The 26,161-nt window shown below is 35.7% G+C and overlaps 1 protein-coding gene across 1 annotated transcript; it reads right to left on the bottom strand.

Annotated features, from left to right (window-relative positions):
- ppil2 (peptidylprolyl isomerase (cyclophilin)-like 2) lies at nucleotides 1–25,865 on the bottom strand. Its single transcript, XM_044112607.1, has 20 exons — nucleotides 25,693–25,865; nucleotides 25,468–25,517; nucleotides 24,890–24,935; nucleotides 24,479–24,541; nucleotides 23,865–23,916; nucleotides 23,424–23,475; nucleotides 23,038–23,129; nucleotides 22,613–22,702; nucleotides 22,448–22,523; nucleotides 21,440–21,600; nucleotides 18,042–18,117; nucleotides 14,053–14,159; nucleotides 11,267–11,356; nucleotides 7,685–7,718; nucleotides 4,051–4,168; nucleotides 3,097–3,153; nucleotides 2,048–2,120; nucleotides 1,197–1,259; nucleotides 984–1,126; nucleotides 1–224 (listed from the first exon to the last, which is right to left on the bottom strand). Exons 1-20 carry the CDS (start codon nucleotides 25,722–25,724, stop codon nucleotides 122–124), a joined length of 1,578 nt encoding a protein of 525 aa, XP_043968542.1. The 5' UTR covers nucleotides 25,725–25,865; the 3' UTR covers nucleotides 1–121.
- Nucleotides 25,866–26,161: the final 296 nt, after the last annotated feature.

Below are 26,161 nucleotides of genomic sequence, written 5' to 3'. Positions count from 1 at the left end.
AACAGTGATGAAAAAGTATCTTTATTGCATATTTGACACTCGAGTCTACTTAATAAAAACGTGAGGAAATTTGAACTTTGACCTTTGATTTGTTATTTACAGAATGCTGGGAGCGTCGGCGCTACCAGGAGCTGAAATCTCCAAAACTCGTCTTCCCTTTGGACTTCTTGGCCGTTTGTCCGCTGGTGGACGGGCCGCCCTCGTCTTCAGCAGCCCGACGTTTTCTGGAAAATAACGGAGAAAAAACCCCATTTTAGACGTTTAAAAATTTTTACCCAGCAAATTATCTGAAAGGATAGCAGCGCGTTGGTCCAACTATCAGCTGGAGAGACGTCACACTGGGTGTGTTTACATCTGTTTATATTAAATCAATGTTTAGATTTTATGTTTATTTTATATATTTGCTTTGGTGAACATTTAACTGTTCAAAATAAAACGACAAAAAAGAATTAAGTAACTGAATAAACAAGTGAAAGAAAAAAAGGAAAGAAAGAACAAAAGAAAGTAATAAAAAACAAAAGAACGGAAGACAGAAAGAAAGGAAAAACTAACAAATAAAACGGAGAAAAAAATAAAGAACAACAAATAAAAGAAATAAGGAAAACAAAGAAAGAAAAAGAAAAATATTTAGAAAAAACAATAGAAGGAATAAAGAAAATCAGAAAGAAAGAACAAATGAAAGAGAACAAAAGAAAGGATGGAAGAAACTGAAGGATGAAAATAAGGAATGAATGATGAGAACAATGAAAGAAGAAAGAAATTAAGAAAAAAGAAAGAAAGAGGGGGATAGAAATAAAACAAAGGGGCAGAAAGTAAAAGAAGAGAAAGAAACAGGGAAAGAAGGAGAGAAAAGAGGTAAAGAAAAAGTTATATATATATTTATTTGTGTGTGTGTGTGTGTGTGTGTGCGTGTGTGTGTGTGTGTGTGTGTGTGTGTGTGCGTGTGTGTGTGTGTGTGCGTGTGTGTGTGTGTGTGCGCTCACGCCGCGGCCGGGTTGATGTATTTGCCCACGCCTTCCTTAAAGGTTTTTGGCGCCTGATCCTCCTTGGCCTTCTTCAGCGCCATGTTGGTCTGCTGCTTCTCCTCTTCCTGTTTCTGCAGCTCCTTTTCTCTCTCCGCCGCAATCTGAGCGGAAAATTTAGTTCCTTTATTTGTAATCAGTGGGATTTTATTTACTCCAAGTACAGAGTCGAACCTGAGCGTCGGCCTCTTCGTACGGATCCACGAACACGGAAGTGCTGATCAGCTTGATCTCCGACTGCAAACGGAAACAACAGAATCTGAAACCGTCTGATATCTGGAAATTAAATCTACATCTTTCTCTGGATGAGCAGACAAGACAACGAAGAATTACCAGAAAAAACAAACAGAAAAGGGCTAAGAAAAAAGTTTACATTGGAGGAAAAAGTAATAAAACTGAGGAAACGGTTATACAACAGTAAGTTGAAATAATACAAGAAAAAAAAAGTTGGAATAAATAAACTTGTAATGTTACCAGGTCTTTGTTAAGAGAAAAAAAAAAATCGTAATATTATCTTAAAGTTGTAATATTGCAGGAACAAAGTCGTACGATATTGTGAGATAATATTATGAGAATATTCGTATCAATACAAGAAAAAAGTTATAATATGAAAATAAACTCTTAATTTCTGATTTAACAAACGATCTGATTGGACGATGAAAAAGACTGTTGTTGTGTTCAGGTTGTGCTAAAAGCAGTTAGCATATCAGCGAAGCCATTCAAGCCTAAAATCTCAATGCTAAACACGTGGCTAATGCTAATGTCAGCATTGGCAGTCAATATTTCTAAAGGAAAAACCTGAATATGAAAGAGCATAGTAGCACATTTAAACAATCTGATGGTTGAATAACAAATTAAAAACAATAAATATCTTTGTTGTTGAGCTAATTTTATATATTTAGCAGCAAAATGTTGCTTATTTCAATTATATGTATGGTTTTTGATTAAAATGTGGTTAATTCATTACAGGCCTTGCAATCAATCAAGTCCCATCACTAAAAATCATTTATAAAATAATTTTGCACCTTTGGTTTGTCTGTTTTGGTGTCGCACTCCACATTCTCCATGGCTGTGAGCGTCTCAAACCCACCAACAACCCTGGAGGCAAAAACAAAATAAATCTGTTAAATCCGTTTTCTCTCTACAGGAAAGTAAAAACAACCGCTAATATTCTGACTGCTGCAGCATTTCCCAGTTTAACCAGTTGGATCAGAGGCTGAATCCCAGTGAGGTCATCAGCCGACTCTGAAGCTGACGCAGGGTGAGGCAGTTCAAGTCTCACTTCCTGCTCAGACAGGAAGTGACCTTTCTCTGCAGGGAGAGGATGTTCAGCTAGAGGAAACAATTCATGCCAAGAATCTGCTTTTTTCATATTTATACAGTTTTGTATAAACCTGCTTTTATATTTTTACTTTTAAAATTTATTGTGCAACGGTTGTTTTTTTTCCACAGTGGTTTCTCTTTTTACTCTATATTCTGGATTATTGTTTTTTTTCTGTATTTTTTTCCCTCATGTCTATTTCTGCATTATTTTTTTCTGTATTTTTCTTTTTTTGTCTATATTTTGTAAAAAATTGTCTTTATTTTTCCTTTTTTCTGTAGTTGCATGCTAGTTTAGACCAAAGCCCCAGACTGAAGACTGACTGAGGAAAAACGATAAATCATGCAAGTAGAAAATACTGAGCTTGTTTTAATTTATCATGCGATTAATTGATTGTTTATTGCGACAGGTTCAGTAGTGGAACCAGTTGCTCATGTTCTATTTTTGTCTTAGACATGTTATTGTGACAGGCCTAAACATAACCATTGGAGAAAAACTTTCTTTACTGAAATTCTTAAAAAAAGAAATCCATAATCCATATTTTGGTTTAGCGAATTGACACAAAACTGCAGATCGTTCCAAACACACTTTGTTTGGAACAATCCAAACGATGGAAATAAATTAAATTAGAGATATTCTGCTTACGGAAAGAAAACGGAGCAGTAGTTTGAGCCAAAAACAAAAAGGCTGACTCGGCTAAAATCTGGGAAATAAACAGAAAAATAAAGAGTTTAGCGTGAAACAGAAACTTGCCTTCCAAACACCGTGTGCTTCCCGTCGAGGTACACGCACGACCGAAACGTGATGAAGCTGAGGAAAAAATAGAAATAAACATGACATTCATTTGTTTCAGATAATCATTAAATTTTCTTAAATATCTTAATTATATCAGATGTGCAACAACTTTCCATATTTTTTAAAAGTGAAAAAATCCAATATGTGCCAGATAAGATTTATTTTCATTTAAGCAAAATCAGAATCATAAATCATAATTTCTGAATGAGCAGCTCAGAAAACCAATTAAAACTTTCACAAAACTTTAATACTTAAATATAAAAAATGTTTATCTCGTCCAGCGAGTCGATCTTCTCTACATGAGGAGTTTTAACAAATTAAGACGCAGAAAAAAACCCTTATTATTGTTCTGACTAAAATCAAGATAAATAATTACTCATTTCCACCTTTTCTCAAATCAGATCAGATTTAAATAGATTTTTTTTCTTTTTTTTAAATATATAAAAAAAAATAGGAAATTACAAAAGCAGCTTTTATTTCTTTCTGTGAGACGGAAGAGAAAAACTGAAAATGTTTGCTTAATTACAAGATTAAAGTCATAACATCTGGAAAATAAAGACGCTTTTTACTGGAAGGAAGTTGTAAAATTATGTGAAAAACTATTTTAATTTTCTGTGTAGGAGTTGTAAAATTACTACTTCATTCTACTAATATTTAATTTTTACGTTATTCTTGCAGCGTTATGACAACTTTTCAAAATACTGAGTTTTTCTCAATATTTATTCATGTATTATTTAAACTTTAATTTGAAAATAATATGTCTTAAGTTCTGACGTTACCGACTCAATGTTCTTCAAAATAAACTCGTTTCAAAGTTCTGTAACTGATAATAATTGGATGTTTGTGTGTTAAAAGATTAAGTTTTGCCTTCAGTGGAAACGAGGCATTTAGTTCTTAGAAAGGATTTCTTACAACTGAGATTTGTTGGTGTTTGGGCCGGAGTTGGCCATGCTCAGAACTCCCCGGCCCGTGTGAGACAAGTTGGGCCGAAACTCGTCTTTGAACGGTTTTCCCCAGAACGACTCGCCACCTGAAGGACAGAAACATGATTTGAGATTTGGAAACCGATCAGTTTTATTTGATTATTACAGCAGTGCTGATAAAACACCTGCTGTACGTCAGGAACAAAGCTGAGCTGAAACGGTTCGTTAGCGGATTGATGACGTTTGCCTGAAAGCAGAAACGGCTGCGTGATTCTTAAGGTGTTTTCACACCTGACAGCCCAGTAGACTCGGCTCGGTTTGGGACCAAAGTTGGAACATTTGTTATATTTTGAGCCGATGCGGTTTGATTTCACACAGCGTTGTCAAAACCTGTTCCCCTCCTCACCTGTGGGGGCGCTGCAACAAGAACCACTGACAAAAACGACACGGAAACCCTTGAAGAAGATATTGAACGACACTTCCATTTTCACAAAATATGAACAAAAATCGTGTCAGATTTTAGCAGTTGTAGGATTTCTCTTTTGTAAAAACCAATGAGAAATTTCTGCTGCTAGAGCTAGCTAGCTAACGTTTGTTTTGGTTGTAGTTACCCAGAATGCCCTGTGTATCCATTTGAACAGCACCAGAGTTCACGTCAACATGTACGTTTTCAGGTGAACCATGGGTCGCACTTAACAGAAAATTTTCAACTTCTGAAACTCAAAAATTTTCAAATTAATCTCAAATTTTTAATTTTTTTAGCAAAATATTCACCTTTCAGACAGAAATTTCCAAGTTTTTCTTCAAAATTTCAAAGATTTTTCTACCACATTTAGACTTTTCAAGCCCAGAAATGTTCAAGTTTTTTCCTAGAAAACGTTTGACATTAATCTAAAACTTCTCAAAGTGAGAAAATTTCTAGAAAATTTCTGAGATTCAACCCAAAACCTGAGCTTTTTCTAGAAAGTGTTTGACTTTTCGAACTGAAATATCCAAGACTTTTCTAGAAAATTTCTGATATTAATCTGATTATTTTTAGCAGAAATTTACAACAATGGCTCTAATATGCTGTTTAGACACAAACTGCTTGGATGTACAAAAAAAAATTGGAATGAAGTGGAGACAAGTATGTGTTCAAACTTTGATGAAAATTGAGCTTCTGAATGATTGAAACATGAATCTTCAGATATAAAAGTGTCTGCAATTGTGCATATGTCCTTTGGGTTTTTGTCTGGTCTAGTTTAAGTTTTTGTATATGTATGTTTCTTGTTCTCCTGTTAAAATTAATAAATAAATGTTTTTTTAAAAAAAGTGTCTGCAAAGAAATTTGTAGTTCCAATTCCAACAGTTATAATTTTAGTGACTCGGGCGCTAAAGTTCTAGCTGTTTAAATTTTCTGTCCTGCAAAAACAATATCCTAGTAATAATTCGCCCCATTTGTTACACCAACCGAGAGGTAAGAGGTGGTTTTCTGTTTTTAGGTAATAAAAACAGTGTTTGCTGTCGCCTACAGACTCGTGTTGAGCCTCCAGCTGTAAATCTTTTTCCAGGCTGACTCTGTTATTACGGGTCGCCATGATGGGTGAGCAGGAACAGGCGCTGCAGGAGATTTGGCTCCCGACCGGGGAAGGGATTCGTTTCCCTGAGGTGTCATCCCTCCAGATGGAGCACAAGCGATCAGCCGACGTGAATATACAGCCACAATATCCATACGCGCTCTGTTTATGTCTGCAGCAGCACAAACACATAAACAAGTGCTGGGAGACTTCTGCAGCCACCAGGCTGGTGACCTTCCTGCATAATTAATCAACAAACTGACATTTTAACAGACTGACGGCGCTGAAAACGAAGGAGAGGGAATAAAATATAAACGGTTAAACAGTCCATCAAACAGAATCCTCCTTTAATTACTCGCTCCAAATGACTCTGATGGTCCCACAAATCCAGACGTTACGTCCTAAACTTAGACGAGTTTTATTCATAAAACTACGATGTCGTATTGCGACCATTGTGGATGATAAAAACATTTTCTAGAGAAATAAAGGGTTTTTCTGAGTTTGAAAAGTCAAAATCTGCAAGAAGAAATCATGCAACCTTTGAGATTAATCTCAGAAATCTGCTAGAAAAAACAGCAAATATTTCCGTTTGAGAAGTAAAAAATTTTATATAAAAAAAACTAAATTTTTAGATGAATCTTAGAAATTTTTGTGAATGAGTTTATTTTCATTTAGAAAACATTCTAAGTGTAAAAAGTCAGTTTAGCTAGAATGAAAACTCAGAAATGTTTAGATTAATTTCAGAAAAGAAAAAAAAAAAATCAATGAAATTTCTAAGAATGTAAAAGTCAAAAATTTGCAAGAAAAAAAACTTAATTTTGAGATAAAGCTCAGACGTTTTCTGGAAGAAATGTTTGATAGATCAAATATTCAGAAATTTAGAGATTTATATTTATTTCTAGAAACAAAGAGGAAATTTCTGAATTTCCAAAGTCAAATATTTTCAACTTCTCAATCCGAGAGATTATCCTGTTTTTTCTAGAATATTTCTATTTTTCTAGCAAATTTTATACATAGCTATGCCTCCCCCAACTTATTACAACTTATTAAACAGTTAATTATTGAGCAGTAAGCTTAATTCATCTCTTAAATATTTAAAAACAAATACGGGGAAACAGTTTTTAAACAAAGTGTTGAAACATCTTGTAAACAAAGAAATTTCTAAGATTGAAAGGTCAAAAATTTGCAAGGAAAAAAATAATCTACCTTTGAGGATAATCTCAGAATTTCTCAAGAAAAAGCAAGAGAATTTGTGATAAGTTGTTATAAAACAGATTTCACAGGAGTCCATCAAAGGCCTGGTGTATGTGAGTGGAGAGAGAAACCAGCAGCCCAAAATTAAAAGCCCAATAGCTCAAATAAATCACTGGGTGGGACAGAAACTCAAAGGTCAGCCGCTTGCCAAACAGAAGTCCAACAACACCACAACTATTCAGCCACCAAAGGGAAACAGATGACTTCTTAAGATCTGTACAAAGTTCACAGAGGACATGTTTAGTTTAAGAAAATAAGAGAATGAAGCGTATGCTTAGATCCATAAAGGAACAGTATGTCCATGCCAAAGTCCACAGCAGGGCCCGTTGTGGGCCTGTTATTGGTCCGTTAACGAGCCGGGAAAAGCCGTGTTGTTGGGTTGTGAGCACATATTGTTCAGCGCAGACGACGAGGAGAGTTTTACCCACAGGCCAGAAATTCTGCACCTTCATAAATCTCCCTCAGAAAACCCAGAGACACAGAGCTCACTGTGTTGGAGCGGCAGGAAACGAGCCGCCTGTGGTCCAGCAGTCGATTACACTCGGCGGCGTTTGTGGCGGCTGCTTTAAGAGCAGGAAAATTACGCCACACGCCCAATGACGGGTCGCTCGCCCCGCTCTGCGGTCACATCATCTGCTACTTCTTTAATGCACTCTCACGTCTGTTGACAGAGTTTATTTTTAGAAAACACTCGGCTTGACTCCACTGCGTTGACGCACGAACCCCACACGAACCCCAAAAAGAAACAGTTAATTATTGAGCAGAAAAGTGACGTAACTGAATTTTAGTTTGGGAGGAGAGAGATGGTCCTACCTGTGCCTGTACCGGTGGGATCCCCTCCCTGAATCTGGAAACACAGACAATTTTTATTACGATAAAAAAATAAATCAACAACAATATCTATTGTGATGGACACCCGATCAATACGAATAGCTAATAAATCTGATAGAATATTCAGTGAACCGCACAGCATTCTGGGAGATGTAGGCAAAGGAAAGACTTCAGCTGCTCACTCTCTCACTGCTAGCTAAGAAACACTGGTGGAATCACCCAACTCACTCTTTGGTTATCTAGCAACTCACTCACTCTTTGGTTACCTAGCAACAACCAGTTGAGTAACATGCGCAGCAGCAGTTTCAAGTTTCGCCACCATGCCTCATAAACCCCTTAAAAATGAAAACTGTGGATAAAACGGGAAAGGTCTCACCACCAGTGGGCCAGTATTTTTAAAACAAAAAACTAGATAATTATTGATATCGACTGATACTAATCATTTATAATCAGCCATTTGGTCCAGCCTGATGATAAACAATAATAATGTCTTTTTGAAACCATTTTCAACTAATATAATGATAATAGCACAAAAATGGAAATAGGGCTGCAACTAACAATTATTTTAGTAATCGACTAGTTGATTACTAAAATAATTAATCAATGAAGCAGATAAAAAAATTGGCACATTCTGCTGATTTTTCATTAAATTATTTAAACCCTTTCTATAAAATATTAGGAAAACAGTAAAAGATGGAAATAAGATCTTTTATTTGTTTTCTTGACTAAGGAAAATATTTTATTGCCTAGAATGTAATAACATTTTACAATAACAATTACAGATGAATATAGAAAAAACGAGAAGTTTTGCGTAAACATAGACAGTGGTTGGTTTTTAATCTTAAATGCAAAATATATATTTTCACTAATACATGTTTTTGTCTGCAAATGGTCTTTTTTGAGTCTGTATACTCTAGTTAACAACTAATCAGTTACTAAATTAGTTGATGATTATTTCAATAATCGACTGATCACAACTAATTGTTTCAGCAATAAATGCACGTTTGACTTTAATTTTGTACCAAACACTCCACACTGGAACTGGAAAACTTTTTAAATACCCAAAATAAAAACAACCAAAAATGATAAGAAAAACAGAAATAAAAAACACAATTAAAATCATCAGAATGGAAATGATCAAGTTTACTTTAATTTATCATGCGATTAATTAATTAATTGCTTATTGCAACAAGCTTAACTCTATTAGCATTAATCTATAATTATAAATCTTCCTTTAAACCTTCTTTGATTTCTATAATCTTCCTTTTCAGGGTTTCAGAAACCAACAAACTCTTTTTCCCCCCCTTGTAACCTGCAGTCATGTTCCATGTAATCATTAATAGCAGAGTGACGCTTTTCCACTGAAAAGGCCTCCATTGTTCTTTGTCTACCTTCCTATGAGAGCTTCTAGCGCTCTGTGGTTTTTTCCCTGGACTTTCTGTTTGACAGAACCAGGAGTTATTGGCCACATGTGCTGCAATGGTTTCAATAATATTTACTGTTGTGTGTTTATTTCTATGCTACAGATGAGGCAGAATGGAGCTGTTTGCAATTCTGGCACTAGGAATGAGCCTTAATGAGGTTTTTACAGGATGATGTCGTGACTAAAACAGTCGTAAAAATTACCCAAAACCTCAAAACAACATGATGAAACTGCTTTCATTCAAAACGGAGCAAAAATAACCGCAGGATGAGTATCGGATACCAGCTGGGGTTCGACAATATGACTGAAAAACGTACATAAGCATTTCTTATCAGCTGATAGACAATTATTGATTAGTTTTTTGTTTTTAAATTTCTGAAATATTGCCAAACTGGTGGCGAGACCTTCCCTGTTTTATCCAGTTTTATCTGCATGCCGTTGCTTTTTGTTTTTAGGCATTCATCAGGCAAAGTGGAGAAACCTTAAACTGCTGCTGCGCCAGTCACTCAACAGGGTTGTTGTCAGGTAACCAAAGAGGGGAGGGGAGCGGGGGTTTGAAACTGCTTGTTACTCAGCAAGTTGTTGGTAGGTAACCAAAGAGTGAGTGAATTAGTTGATTCAAATTCAAAAATACCTTTTAGATCCCAAAGGGAAATTAAATTAAATTACAAACAACCTTGCTTAAAAGTTGAGAAGCTAAAGGTTTTGTTCTGCCTACATCTCCCAGAATGCTATGCAGTTCTAGATCGGAGTTCAGTAAATATTCTATACTTTGAATATTTTACCAGATGCATCATCTATTGATATTGATCACGTGTCTATGGGTATATTTATTGCTATTGATTTATTGTCCAGCCCTAATACCGGCCCATATTTTTATATCATTGCATCCTCAGCCTTATTTTTTGACTGAATGGTAACACGTATTAGGCCAAACTTTGTAATCAGAAGTATTAGGAATGAACTTCAAAGATTTCTGCAACCAGTTGTTGAATTTTCAATTAAAATTGTCAAATACCCCAAAAGAAACAGCTTGGTACACATAAAAATTCCCATCTACTGTTGTTTTAGTAGAAACAATCAGGCTTCAGTTTACTACAACGTGGTCTGAACTCATGAATAAACAATCAGCGGTGTGACTGAAAACCGCACAAAGAAAAAGACAAGGGTCCTCTGAAGACCAGATGTCCACTTGAGAGACATTTGAATTATGGGAGCGGCAGCTTTGAACAGCTGATGAGAGAAAATCTCATTCTGGGTTTCTGTTGAGAAGCTTCAGATGAAAAATGAGCAAAACAAAAAGCAATGCTTATCAACAAAACACAAAAATATATCAAAACCAAATGCTGAATGCGGGTGAAAAAAATCTCTGTTTCAGGTCAAATGTGACCTACTTGGAGAGTGGGGATAACGCCAAACATTAGAAACATAGAACATGTTTAAAGAGGCAGGATTATGGATTTTACCATTACCTCCAGTTATAGAGATGTATAGAAATGCTGTATATATATGAGTTAAAAAACATTTTACTTTGTAATTTGACGCCTTGAAATTGGGCTTCTGTTTCTTTAAGAAACTCCTGCTCTTTCTGAAGCTCCGTCTACAGAAAGTCATCATATCATGGTTCTCCTATTGACCCTTTAACAACCTTTTACTAGCGCTGCAATGAGAAGTAGCTCCTCCAATGAGCTCAGACGACGGTCAGATCCACCAGGTGTTTGCTAATTTCTGCTGACTAGTCTGAAGGAGTAGGGGAAAATCTGTTCTGTGAGGGGAATCTCATTAACTTGGAAACTACATCTCCAAGGAGGAGCTGTGTCATGAAGGCGGGGCTAGGTCCAACCAGGCGTTTTTCACAGTTGAATGTTTGCCATGAAGATTAACGGATTTCTCAAACATGCATGAAAGAATCAAGGCAACACTCCAGTTATGTTTATGCTAAAATCCCACAGTATATAAAGGGTGCTCGGGACAATATGTAATAATAAAGAAAGAAAAAGTGTCTTGAAACTGCGATAACTCAAAAAGTATATAATTTGTAGCTAAAATATCAGAAATCATTAAAAACGTTTTAAATTAAAAATAATTCTGATGACGTTCCGCTTTATGATGCGGTAAAAGAGAAACCAGGTTCTTCTTACCATAAAATTGCGGATGGACCTGTGGAAGATCGTCCCATCATAGTAGCTTTTTTTACACAGACGGATGAAATTCTCCCCAGCTTTGGGCACCTGGAAGAAAATATGTCATAAGTGAAATTTACAGGATTTATCAACCTGAATTGACCAATAAAGGCAGCATTTTCATAATGTTTATGTCATCTTCAGTTCAGAGTTATGAAATAAGAACTCAAAGGGTAAAACAAAAACATTTTACCACATGTTTTTATATATACCAATAGACTCAATGCTCTTAAATAGGGATCTGAATACTTGGAGGGGTAATATTGATAAACCATAATCTGTAGCTAGACTATTTATTTTTCGACAAACGTAGGTCTCGGTTTGGTTGAAGTGAACTCTGGTGAGGTTCGAAAGCATATGTGAACACCAAGTGGACCAGAGACTACTGCTCCAAAAGCAGGAAGTGGACTATACCGCAGAGCATTCTGGGTAAATAAAACCAAAACAAGCATTTGAATTTACTGATAGTGAGAGAAATGCCTCGTGGTTTTTAACCAGACAAAAGAGAAATCCTTCAACCACCACAATCTTTTCATTTCATAAAGAAAGAAGTTGCACTCATGTCTTCTTTGTGTTGTTTCCTTCAGTAGTTCTTGGTGTAGCGCCACCACAGGTAAGGAGGGGAACAGGTTTTTCAATTAGTTTGGATGGTTTGACAGAGCAGTGTGAAAGAGAACCGCAGCAGCTGAAAATGTAACAAATGTTGTGACTTTGGTTCCCAATAAAACTGAATTTACAGGACTATCAGGTGTGAAAACATCCTAAAACTTCTGCAGAGTGCAGTATTTTGATTAAATAAAAACTGGAGAACGACATGTACAGTCTTAGGATGAAGTTGAGTTCATGCGGGGCCTGAGGCAGCTTCACATGTCTGTCTGACAAGGCTGGGTGAAAAGCTGTGCTCTGCTGGTGTACAAAACACAAAGAGATGTCTGGAGCACTGAGGCAGGGTTATAAAAGCCTCCAGGCTTTCGCTTAAATCATGACAGATGCAGACGGAAGCTCGTCCTGAAACGATGCAGCGTTTGTTCTCTGAACACGAGGAGCGGCTTCCACTCTGACGCTGAGCGAGTCTACGGTTATTAATATCAACAACCTTGAGGAAGACTCCTCTGCTTCGCCATCTGTGAGAGAAACTAGCAGTGTTGCCTTTTAGCAGCGACTGATGATGGTTTCCAAGAACCATCAGATGCTCTTGTCCAATCCGACCCATTTTTACTCAACGTCTCTGAATGAGTGGAAAAGTTTTCCAAGTATTTTTTCATCTACATCGAAATAAGGGAAAGGTCTGTCAGGATAACCAATTTTGCTGGACAATAAATTGTAACAGAAGTTATCGCAATAAACAATAATATTATTGTTTTGAGACCATTTTTAAGCAATATAATGCTAACAATGGCATAATGCAAGAACACATTCTCAAACTTTACATTCTAATAAACATTTAACAGTGGAACTGGAAGACATTTTAAAATATCCAAACTAAATAAACAAAACAACAGAAACAAATAAAACGAGTTATGAAGTCTCTGTAAACAAGAGGCCAAACACTGAAAACTTTTAGTATCCAGTTTCGGGAGAAAGAGAGAAAAGAGAAAACGATGAATTATGCAAATGGAAACTATTGAGCTGGTTTTAATTTATTGTGCTATTAATTGATTAATTGATTTATTGCGACAGACCCATTTGGGTATTTATCATATTGTTTAGAATTTATTGTAAAATATTTTTAATCTTCTGAAAGCAGGAATTTCTTCTTACTAAGGAGAAGTAACATAAAATAAAGTAATCTCCTATTGGACATTGAATGACTAATCGGATTAATCGCGATTAATTTAATAATTGTTAAATGGAGTGAATAGACTCAAAAAAGGCAATTTGCAGAAAGAACAACTCCCTCATTAAAGTAACTAAGCCAAAACTGTACAAAAATATATGGATAAGATTTAGTATACATACGTAGATATAAGATTTAAAAAAACATTGCCTGTTATGTTCTTCCCAAAACTCCTTCAATAATTAATTTTAATCAAAAAATAGTCACCAGATTAACCCTACAACAATAAATCAAGCAGAAAAGGTTGAGTTTTTCATATGTCAGTGGTACAAATATTTTTTTACCCGCAGAATCCTACAAAAAGATTCATTATAAGAATCCTGTCATCACATTTCAAGCAAAAATAAAAATATTCTGCCATTTAAAAAAGGAATCAAATTGTTTATTTGTATTTTCCTAATGTATTTCTAATATCAAATAAAATAAGCGAAACCACTCTGCAGGAAAATTTGCAGAATAATCCCAAATTTTTATTCCATTAATAATCAGGATAATTGATTTCTGTAACAACTGGTAGTTGCAGTCCAATAAATAAATTTTTAAAAAATAACCAAGCTGAATGTCACAGAAGGTGAAATTCATCTTTTCCATTTATGCTGTTTGTGATTTCTGCAAAGTGTAAAACCTTTCTCTTCTGATTTCACGTTTAAACCACAAACCTTACGATTACAGAACATTTAAAAAGACAATGTGCAAACAGAACAAAAGAAACTGCATGCAAATAGTGAACAAATTACTATCTGCAGAACAAAATGGCTGCACTTACAGTGGGATGCAATTACAGCAATGGGCATGACGCCATTTTGGATTTCACACAAAATACACATCTGTATTTTTGTACTCTAATATACAAGACTTTATTTGATGTTGTGACATATAATAAATAAAAAATAAAATGTGTTTTCACCTTATCACAGTACAACTCCAGGTTCAGGTCTCCCTTGTTTGTGTGCAGACGGACGTAGCCTTTTTTCTTCACGTACTGGTAACGCACCATGTCGTCTGCAATTGCATCTGCAGAAACAACACAGTAGGAATATTTAAACTAAACCTGAAGTAATTTTAACCAAAGTGAGAGCAAACACACTAAAGCAGCTACAACCGTTTTCCCCACAGTTTTCGCTCTACTCTGTATTTGCAAGTAAAACTGTCATTAACTTTGCCTTCCCTCAGTTATTTCTTATTAACTTCACCATGCTCAGTGCATCCTAATATTTTCCTTTGCAACAGAAAGTTTTTCAGGTCCAGGTCAGCCTCTCTGCTTAGCAAAGTCTCTACTGGATGCAAATTGGAATCACAAAAATAAATCTGTTACAAGGAAACAGCAATTTTGAACATAACAAAAACAAACATGTTTTTGTTTTTTTTAATTTGCGCTGGGATGAGGTGTTTTTTTTGGATGTATAAAAAAAATAGGTAATGTCACGAAACTGCAATGGAAACACTTTTTCGCATCACATGAGTCACAACCGGTTGTTGCTACTGGAGGAAACGACGAAGATGATGACAGGAAGTAGTTGGAGGATGATGTAGTGGCATGTTTTTAAATGATTTATCACATAAGCAAACTTATTGAAGAATGATTTTAATTGCGTCTTTTAATTTAATAAAAACATCTATTTTTTTTTTTATACATTAGTGGAATTTCAACAAAGATTTTCCGCTCATTTGTAATGGAAGCGCAGCTAGCGTCAGCTGTCATGCTCTATGTTCTTTCTTTAGCAGACATCTCAGATTCAGATTCTGATTCTGTTCCTTTTCCTCTGCTTTTAAGTTTAGCTGTACCTCTTCTCGACTGTCACTAGTTGTGTTACTATCAACCTTTTTTTTTAAAAAATATCAGATTAGAAAAGATTTATTTAAGTGGTAAGATTCAAAACAATCTCCTCAATTTCACAAAAAAGAAAAAAAATGCACTCGCTTGAGGTGTTTTTGGCTTCTCCGAAACATTTTCTGAAAAGTTTCTGACCTTCTCCATCCACTCCTGTTTGAAACAGAGGCAAGTTTCAGTTTTTCTCAGAGATGCGGTGTGTTTCTGACTGTCTGAACTGTCATTTCAAACCCTGATTTCGATTGATAACCCCTCTGCACCGGTGTGGAGCGCTCGCCTGTCTATTTATCAGAGTGAGATTGAGCGCTGCAGCATCATTTCAGAGCGACAGCCTCTGCTGCTGTGAGTGGTGGCGCTGCCTTCCTCCGTCCTTTCAGATTTCTGCTGCTGATTCAGATTTTTCAAAACGTGGCATGACATTTTTAACCAAGCAGATAAGATTCAGAACCGAAAAAGGTCCTGCGTGGCTGGGTTGTTTCTATGACGACCGTCACGCAGTAACGGTGAATCACAGGTGTGGTCAGTTTTAGTCATAAAACATAAATCATGGAACAAAACTCAGGACTCATGCAAGAGAAAATAAGTTTTAAATTGAAAGATGAAATAAATAAATGAGTCAATTATAAGGAAAACTGTTCAGGATTATTGCAGAGTTTTATGTTACTTTTCTATATGAATAAGTTCACTGTGAATTTACTAAAAATATCGACTGATGAGAAAACACTGATAAATGCAGAGAGAGAGGAAGGATGGCTGGTTGGATGTAACAGATGGTTGGATGTAACTGTTGGTTGGATGTACTGATGTTTGGATGTAACTGTTGGTTGGATGTAACTGTTGGTTGGATGTACTGTTGGTTGGATGTACTGATGGTTGGATGCACAGATGGTTGGATGTAATTGATGGTTGGATGTACAGATGGTTGGATGTACAGATGGTTGGATGTACAGATGGTTGGATGTACTGATGGTTGGATGTACAGATGGTTGGATGTACAGATGGTTGGATGCACAGATGGTTGGATGCACAGATGGTTGGATGTAACTGTTGGTTGGATGTAACTGTTGGTTGGATGTAACTGTTGGTTGGATGTAACTGTTGGTTGGATGTACTGATGGTTGGATGTAACTGATGGTTGGATGTAACTGATGGTTGGATGTAACTGATGGTTGGATGTACTGATGGTTGGATGTACTGATGGTTGGATGTACTGATGGTTGGATGTACAGATGGTTGGATGTACTGATGGTTGGATGTACTGTTGGTTGGATGTACTGTTGGTTGGATGTACTGTTGGTTGGATGTACTGATGGTTGGATGTACTGATGGTTGGATGTACAGATGGTTGGATGTACTGATGGTTGGATGTACTGATGGTTGGATGTACTGATGGTTGGATGTAACTGTTGGTTGGATGTAACTGATGGTTGGATGTAACTGTTGGTTGGATGTAACTGTTGGTTGGATTAGGGGTTGAACCAATTAGTCGACTAGTCGACTCTAGGACGTCTCGCGAGTTTTTGCATTTCATGTCGACTAGTCGCAGTCATGTGATTGCCGGTGGTGACAGCCTGTGCTGATCTGACAGCACAGTATACGTCACAAGACACAAGAAAAATAAGTTAATAGATTAGTTTAAATGATATGTAGATGGATGCATATTTGTGGTTTTACAGTGTTTTTAAAAGGAGATGGAGTTGCAGATGCAGTCAACTACAAAACACGAGCCGTCTAAAACTCGCCCCCTTCCCGCTAAGGATGTCACTTAGCCGGCTCGCGAATGTCTTTGTCACGACGATCTAACTAATACATTATGATGTTATGTTGCTGATTAAATAAAGATCTGTGGTAATGCCATCTAAAAGATGTGCGTTTCCTTTTGAATGTTGGTTTCCCAGCAACTTATTATTTATCATAAACTATCCCGATGTTTTGTTGTTTCACTTGTTGCTGTTCTGTGTAAATGCCGTATTTTTCCGTGAAAACGGGTAATAAAGCCTGTACGTTACTCCAAAGTTTGCGTCTTGCGTTGCTATGACATCACAACGACTAGACAACTCGACATCGACTCGACTTTTATCATGTTGACGTTGACTAGAAAATATCTTAAATCGTTCAATCTGCTGAGTCAGCAGAGCTTCCTGTCGCGCATCGGGCGGAGGAGAAGCAGGTGGTTTCGTTGAATTCAGCTGTAACCAAACGGGATCCGTTCATAACAAGTTTGGCTTGTGATGTTCCAAAAGCACCATGTAGTCAGTGTGATAATTTGACTCCTATAGTAACTATCCAGAGATCATCAGCATCAGCCGGTGTTTAGAAAAAAAAAGTCAGACCCGACTTTGTGCAACAAACTTTTCCCCGCTGCTCACGAAGAATGATCTGTTTATTGCTCTTTTAATTCTCCATAATAGACTTAGTAAAAGCAGGAGAAGGGGAGTGTGTGTGTGTGGGGGGGGGGTTAATATTTGCCGTGAAAATAGCTAATAAAGCCTCCAAGTAGTTGTGAAGGGTTTTTGCGCTTACGTCACTATGACGTCACCGCGACTAGTCGACATCGACTCGACTATTATCATGATGTAGTCGACCTTAAAAAATATGTAGTCGTTCAACCCCTAGGTTGGATGCACTGATGGTTGGATGTATTGTTGGATGATGGATGTTTTCATGTTGATGTTTTAGGAAACCTTTAAATTCCTTAATGTCGCCATTATGAGTAGATTAAATCTAATCTAATCTGCTAATCTCAACCCGACTCTCTAATCTCCACATTTCACTGACATAAAACATCAGACATTCATAGTTATTTTTTCTGCATTTCCCTAGAAGTCAAACACTCCTCTCTTGTTCTTCTATCTCTGTGGTTCTTGGATCACAAACTGGGTCAGCGGATCCAGAGACCCGGACCGCTGCGTGTTGCGTAACGGCGCGCCTCTCGATGCAGCGGCTGACAGGCTGAGAAACGCTAAACGAGCTGCAGAAGCGACAACATGACCGAACCGAGTCGCTGCGCTTGGATGGAGGAACCAAAACAAGGAGGTTCGTTTTCACTGCTGCGAATCGCTTGCCTGCTTCGTGCGTCGTTGCCGGAGTCATGGCGGTGGAGGTGAAGGAGGCGGAGACTCGGCCTGTGGAGTAATGGGCCTGGAGGAGGACAAGATGGAGGACAAAATATTTAAAATAACCAGGTCAATCAAGTTTTGCTTTGTGGTTTAAAACGTTGATATTAGAAATGCAAAGATATATCTGGTTTAACATATCGGCCGATTTTAGTCGGATACAGAGTGTCTTCAGTCAGAGCCTTCTTCAGATTTGCTGTAATACAGACTGCTACAGGAGATCTTTCCTGCCAACAGCAAACACCGTCTACACTAACTATTAGACGAATCTAAATTAATGAGTTACAAGATCATTTAATTTCCCTTTGGGATCAATAAAGTATTTCTGAATTTTAATTTGTATCGGCTAATTTTAGACATTTTGTAACATGACGTAGTTTTGATTATCGGTTTGATAATTAAATCTGGGCATTGATAGTCAATGTTTATTTCAAAGATAGAAAGAAAAAAGGAAACAAACAAAAAGACAGAGCGAGAAAGGAACAATGAGAAAGAGAGAAAAAGAGAAATAGTAAAGAAAGGAAGAGAGAAAGAGAAGCTACATATAGAATAAAATATTCTATTAGCTGTAAACAAAAAGAGTTTTGTAAGTACCTAGAAATTTTATTTTGTAAGTAGCTAGAAATTTTATTTTGGAGTAAAAATCATCAACTTCTGAATTATTTCACCTCCAGTCTAAATGTCACACAGCTGCATTGACTTTCTGAGTAACACACCTCAGATTGTGGCAAATAATTCAGCATAGTTACAACTCAGTGGTTGAAATAAAAAATATAAACAAATAAATTTGATCATAAAATAGAAGCTGTTGACTTCCAATGACATTCCTGAAACTTCCCAGAGAAAACTGGGAGGAGAGTTTTCATGAAAATCTCGATTAGCTCTTATTTTTGAAGGATAATTTTGTTTACAGAAACTTCATAATTCAATGTATTTGTTGTTTCTGTTGTTTTGTTTATTTATTTTGAATATATTTTCAATGTCTTCCAGCTCCAGGGTTAAAGTTTATTGATCTTTGAGAATGTGTTCTTCCATCACTACACAATTACCATTATAGTACTTTAAAATGGTCTCAAAATAACATTATTATTGTTTATTTTAATAACTTCTGGGTTAATTCAGCGTCCAGTAACATGTCTTATTGTGACCTTCCTGTTGCGATCCTGACTACTTTCTGCTTTCCACCAAAAAACAAAAACAAAACATACATTTCCAGGATGAAAGGACAATGTGCAGCACCACCACTAAAAACAGAACACCTATAAATTGTTCATTTAAACTCATATTTATGTTTCTTATTAATGAATACTCAATAATTTATTTGAGTTTTCTTGTCTTGACTTTTTAAAGAAATCATTTACTGTTTGCATATTTCAGTGAACAATGGCTCTCCATCATTTCTGAGCTGCTTGCCATGTTTATGTCATGGCGACGACCGCCACTTGGTGGCGCACCAGCGCACAGTGACGTCATTGTGAAACACCAGCAATGACGTCACCTCATATCGACTCCATTAGGCCTTAAACCTACGGTACTTTGACTCTGAAGTGCATCAGTGTTGGCAGTGGGGACAGACTCACAGCAAACATTTATTGGTATTTTCAAGAGTAAAATGGCTTCAGATCAAATGTTTATTTAATTATGATTAAAGTAAGAAAACCTGTTCAATTTTTCTGTAGTTGGGTCATGAAAAAAAAAGCCAAAAACAATAAATTAACCCCATCTAGAGGGCTGAATGTTTCTGCCTAAATTTCTGTCACATTTATTCATATTTTTATTTAAATAACCTCCAAGCCCCACTTTACATTTAATCCATTAAAACCTGAGATCAGGTTAGGATGCTGAATTAATATAAAGTAAATCTGTATTCAAGATTATTTAAGAAGAATATCTAAGACAATTTAAGAAAAGATTATTTAAGGTAAATTAACTTACTTAACAGAATGTTAAGAAAACATAATTTAAGATAATTTAAGATGAGATCACTTAATATAGAAAATATTTTAATACAAGATAATTTAAGACAATTTAAGAAAAAAAATTAAGATGTAAAAAATATATATTTTTTTAAATTTAAGGTTATTTGAGAATTATTTTTTTTTATAATATTATAAATTATTGAACTGGACATTTATAAAGTTCAAATTTGTTGTGAAATGGCCACAGATAAACTAAATTTAAATATTTCTATAGATCAACATGAAGGTTTTCAGGTTAAAAAGAAACCTCTTCAGGTTTGTTTAAATAAAAAGAAATCCACCTTTCCATTAGAAAACTTGAAAAACTCAGTTTAAAACTCTAAAAATGGAAAAATACAATCAAAACATATAAGAAAATCAATTCCTGAAATGGATCAAAATGAAAGGATCAAAACTTTGATCTGTATCTTGAGTTGTTTTCTGCAAGAGATGCAGCCTGCCAGGTGAATAAACAGGTTTAATGACAGGATCTGCAGTTTGTTCAACCACTAAACCCAAACACTAAACCTCACCTAAGCTTAGATTTATTTAATCTTTAAATTAGCGAGCACAGCTACTGAGATTATATCAGATCTGTTGAATAAACAATTATGCAAGAGTGAAGAAGTTGCTTAAATCAACAGGATAGCTCACTAGAGAAAAAAGCTCAAAGGTGTAATTGCATCTGAAAAGCCAAAGCAATCTTCTGCTCCAATTCTTCTGAAGGCTGAGACTTCACCTTGTCTTTTTTTTTAAAATCTGACCTATATTCACTGTTTTCTCAGAGACCATCAACCTGTCACCCCAAATATAAACCACAGACAGCGAATGCACAAAAACGCTGCGGCTCGAAGAAGAAAACCTTTTATGAACGAGGCAGCAGCAGAGAAACGAGGTTCAACTGTTTCTGATTATTCTCAGCTGTATGTGATTAACAGTAAAAAAAGAAGTGGTCTTATTTCAGGTTAATCTTAGATATGATCGTTAAAATCACAAATGTAAAAAGGAAGTGATAAAATATGAAGAACACTGTCCTTTATAGAAAATACAACCTCACACCTTCACTTAACTGTAAGTATGTTGTTTTTTCCAGTGACTAATCAGTTATTTGTCTCTTTGCCCGTTTTAAATTCACTGCATAATAAACAGTTTGTCTCCCTCTTGTGTATAAAGTAAACATTACATGTCTTGAAAAGGCGACTCCTAAAATGTGGCAGAAATCTGGGAGACTATTGAACATAAAACAAATTACATGTCTGCATAAAAAAGCTCATGTTTGTCCAGGAAGTCTCTGCAGCAGCGGATTTCTTTTTAACGACTCCTGGGAGAGCTTTGGTTTCTTGGATTTACCCGAGCGTCTACACTGTCCAGTGTTTTGTGTTTACTCACAGCGTTTATTTTGTCCGTCTTCTTGGCTTCAGGCTCCTTCATGGTGGAGGCCAGCAGCTGATCCCCTTTGTACTCTTTGTAGAGCTCTGCCAAGGTCTCTCTGGTTTCCAGGTTGGTGCTCTTCAGGTGGTACGCTGGATCCTGTTTGGCCTTTTCCTCATCTAAACAGGAGCAGGAACAGAATCGAGGAAACGGCTGAGAAATTTAACACTTTTCACACAGATTTATAGGTTTGAGAGACGTTTTCTGAGACAATTTAATTCCCCCAACTGCACACAGAGATGAGTGCGACTAATCCTTTTGGAATAAGCAATTAACCAATTAAACACATTGATTATTACATATATACGATTTGTTGCTTTACTCTTTTCTTTCTTTCTACCAAAAACTGGATGATTAAACTCTTCAGTTTGGTCTTTTGGTCTCAACTGGCCTTTTTATTTAAGGATAGTTTTTTTACAGAAACTTCATAATTCATTTTATTTATCGTTTCTGTGGTCTTTGTTTATTTATTTTCAATATTTAAAATGCCTTCCAGTTCCAGTGTTAAATGTTCATCAGAATTTAAAGTTTATGGATCTTTGAGAATGTGTTATTATTACTGTTATATTACTTGAAAATGGTCTCAAAACAAAAATGTTATCGTTTATTGCAATGACTTCTGGGATAATTTGCCGTCCAGCAGAGGTGGTTTTTGTGACAGGCCAATTTATGGCAGTAGCAGTCAGTCTCGCAGTGAATCAGAAGAGGCCTCTGACTGAAGTGTGTTGCTGTCATGACACGCTAACAGCTCAAATTCAGCAGAGACAATATTCCGCAGTAAAATATCCTTGATGTCACCATCAGAAGTGCTAATCCAAAATATTACACTTCTGCCTGGTTGTATGGTTAGAAATCCGGGCAAAGAGACGTTTAAGTAGGGGAGTAGCACTGACACTTCTCCTACTTGGGTAAAATTTGAGTCTACTCCAATGACCTCTGATGAGAAAGGATTTGCTAGTCACTAACCTGGATCGAGCACCTTAAGGTTGTTCTTCACATGGAAAAAGCTGGACACATTGAACTTATCCAGGTTGGTGGGGTCCTTCAAAGACGAAACAAAAACGACAGAAACGTCACCAGTTTTTCAGAATAAAAACTTAAATAAACTAAAGGAATGAGTCTGCCACCGACCTGAAGCATTATGATGTCCTTTCTGGTGAAAGGTTCATCAGTCAGCAGGTCTTTATAACTTTTGGTCTTGATGTTTAGTTGCTCAACAGCCTGACGGGAAACAGAATTAATTAAAAATTAAAGCAAAAAATCTATTTTATGTTGTTCTGTTGATTGGTTTGCTTATTAGTAAAATGTCTTGAATTTAATTAGTTTTAATTGTTAAACAACCCAAAAAAACTTGTAAAAAGCAAACATGAAGCTTTTTTGGGAAAAAGAAACATGTAGTACACAAAACCTTGTGAAATACGGTAGTATTTTGTAAATATATTGTTGTTGATCCTGTTTGGTTTAAAACTGAAACCAAAATCAACATCATCTCTATATCATCAGTTTGTGTTTGAAAACTATTTTCAGTGAGGATGGGTAGAGCAAATGTCACGAACCTCGTAGGAAAACACATTTCCAGTGACCTTGATGGCAACAATGTGGGAGTTATTTGTGAAGACGTTGTACAGAACGGGGCAGTGATACTTTCCTGCAACAACAACAGAAACATTAAAGGAAATAAACAGTTGGCTAAAGGAAGACTTACTCTAAATATGATCATTTATCATCAGCAGCAACAACTTGAACATTTTTTCTGAACATTTCGTCAACACTCAATTGCCTGGATGTGTCAGGATCCATGGGATGACCAAATGTCAAATGATTAGAGCTAAACAACAACTCTAAAGCATGTTTATTTTACAAAGACAAAGTAAGTTAATTCTTATCAGATGAAGGAAATGTTCACATTTGTTATTGATTTAAGAGGAAAAAATATATTTACCATCGTTGTTCTTGGCGAAGTTGAGCTTAATAAGAGACTTTGCTTCCAGTTTCTGGAAAACAACAATAGCAACTAAAAAAAGGCTTAAAGCTTCAAAATGAGCTCTGGAAATTTAAATATACATATAGAATAGAACAATCACATGGAAAATATAGAACGCTCCATAAAAATTCAGTTTCTAAATGTTTACATGTCTAATCTTATTTCTAAATTTCTCTCTCTAAAGAAAGTTGGTTTACTTATGAAAAGTGTCTTAATGACTAAATGTTCATCTAAACAGGCACTTTGTGCTTCACTCCTTTGTTTTCGTCTTTTTCTACAAAAAAGAAAACCTTATATGCAAACATGGAACACAAATGTTAAAATTTTGACCTAATTCTTAAATATCTTCCTAAAAATCCCGGTTAACACGACCAGTATCTGAAAAATAAATGTTCTTACTTCTCCAGAGATCGGATTAGTTCCATACTTCTTAATCCACGGAACGATGCTCCTAAAAAAAGAAAAGAGAGGAAAGCAGAGAAAGAGAGGAAATGCAGAAATACATGTTTCTTATAACAGTCTGCTGTTTTATTTCAAAAATAGTCTTAGTTCATCTATCAAAATATTCATCACAGTTGTGTAAAAACTAAACCAACACAGCTGTTATTCTAAAGGAGACCAATCAGTTCATCCACACGCAAAAGAAACTTGAAATAATATATTTCACAGTTAATTTTGCACTGAAATTTTTAGAAAAGTTCAACGTTTAAATTAATTTGAGCATATTAATCATTGGGGAAAAGTACCACATTAAAATCTAATTGTTCAATAATTCTTCTGGGTTCTATTAATGTCTACTTTCTAATCAACTCCTGTTTTCCTGCAGAAGAAATAAAATGTGACACAACCAGTCATTTCTTTTAACAACTGAACACTAACTGGAAAGTTTAAAAAAAATAAATCAATACAATATTATGCTACTGTATTGAAATGATGATGTATGTTAGATTATTGCATCTTTTTAAAGGGGTGATAATTAATAATCCAGTTGAAATCCAGTACAAGTTACTCACAGCAGGTCAAACACGACCCCCTCTTCAGTGCAGACGGGATACTCAAACGGCTGCAGGGACAAGCTGAAAAGAAGCCAAAACAGGTAGAATATAGAGTTATTTAAATAAAATCAAAATAGAGAACTGTGACTTCATTCTTTTATTGCTTTCTGTCAACAAACACCTCAGAAAACATAGAAAAACAAATGTTAGACAATGTTCCAGGAAGTTGCATGACCTCTTGATGAAGGAAGGAATGTTATATTTTATACAACAGCTAAAGATTTTGAATCTTTAACAGTGATAAAATAATAATAATCACAGTGCTGGATTAGTACTGGAGACCGACAGGCAGAACAAATGAAACAAAGAACAGAAAAACAGAGTAAAAACTGCTTTTGTCCTCCTGCAGGATAAGCGATTTCTCCTTACCTGCAGTGGTCAAACGGAAGCCGTTTAAAGTTTGATCGGGGGATTTCTGAAAAATAGAGCCAAAATTGAAAATCCAACCATCTTATTGGTTCAATTATGTTAGCCCAAAGTTGTGCTAAACTCCAGGTTTCGTAGTTGTTGTCTTAAATTTAATTTAAGAATTTGTCACAAACAAAAACTCTATTCCTTTAAGAAACATTTTAAGTTTCAACAATATATTTACACTATCAACCCGTACAGTGACTTATGTTAATTTCTAACTCCATGTCTACTTTTTACTTTAACTTGAGTAAAGATATGTTCAAGTAGTGCTATTCTTACTTAAATATGCAATATTTAGGTACTCTTCCCACCTCTGCTCTAGTAGATGAATTACATCGTTTATTTCTTACACATTCTCCCATTTCCGGAAGTCTCATAATAACAGACTTACACCTATCTCCATATGTTATAAAACAATGACGTATGGTGCCACTAATAAATCGACAACTTATAGGCCCTTCATAAAACATGATCAAGACAAACAAGACAGTCACAACTGTTATCTAAAATAAAGGATTAACGTAGCTGAAAGTTACCTGCTCGTTTCCCTCCATAAAAATTGGTGTATTCTGTACACGTGATGTACCTGTAATAATGTTAAAATACACAAACATTAATAAAAAATAAAGAAGAAACACTCACAAAGCTTTTAATTTAAAGAAACACCACAAACAAGCTAACGGGTGCTAGCATGCTAGCTTGTTAGCGGACTAGTGGAGGTAAAACGTATTTTTATGACGTCGTGAAGGTTTTAGTCTTACATTTTGTCCTTTTGATGCTGTCGCTTCCCCATCTTTACTGTATGAATAGGTCCAAACTATTAAATATAATTAAAAAAATATCAAAATTTAACGGTATATCATACAAGCTCTTAGCCTTCTCTGTAGTTCTTGTTTGGTGTCGCTCTTCTTCTTCTTTTTTGATCTTTGAGTCATCTTTATTAGCGCCATCTTCCGGATCAGTTATTCATCACATGTCTCTTAAAAGGATCTTTATTCTACAAAAACTGATTTAAATTTTAACTGATATAATATGCCATTAAAACTTGGTCAACTCCGTGATCAATATTGTCCTCTTATTCTCACATTTCCTGCTTCCCATAAAGAAATATAGTAACTATGGAACGCCATTTCAGCCAAAATTAAATAAATAAATAAATACATCTGAATATAAATACATGACAAAATTGGGAAATATCAATAATAATAAATAAAGCAATAATTAAACTGA

Source organism: Gambusia affinis, linkage group LG03 (genome assembly GCF_019740435.1).
Source record: "Gambusia affinis linkage group LG03, SWU_Gaff_1.0, whole genome shotgun sequence".
In the NCBI taxonomy this organism is placed as follows: domain Eukaryota; kingdom Metazoa; phylum Chordata; class Actinopteri; order Cyprinodontiformes; family Poeciliidae; genus Gambusia; species Gambusia affinis.
Note: the sequence above shows the minus strand (reverse complement) of the source record. Positions and strands in the feature narration are given on the sequence as shown.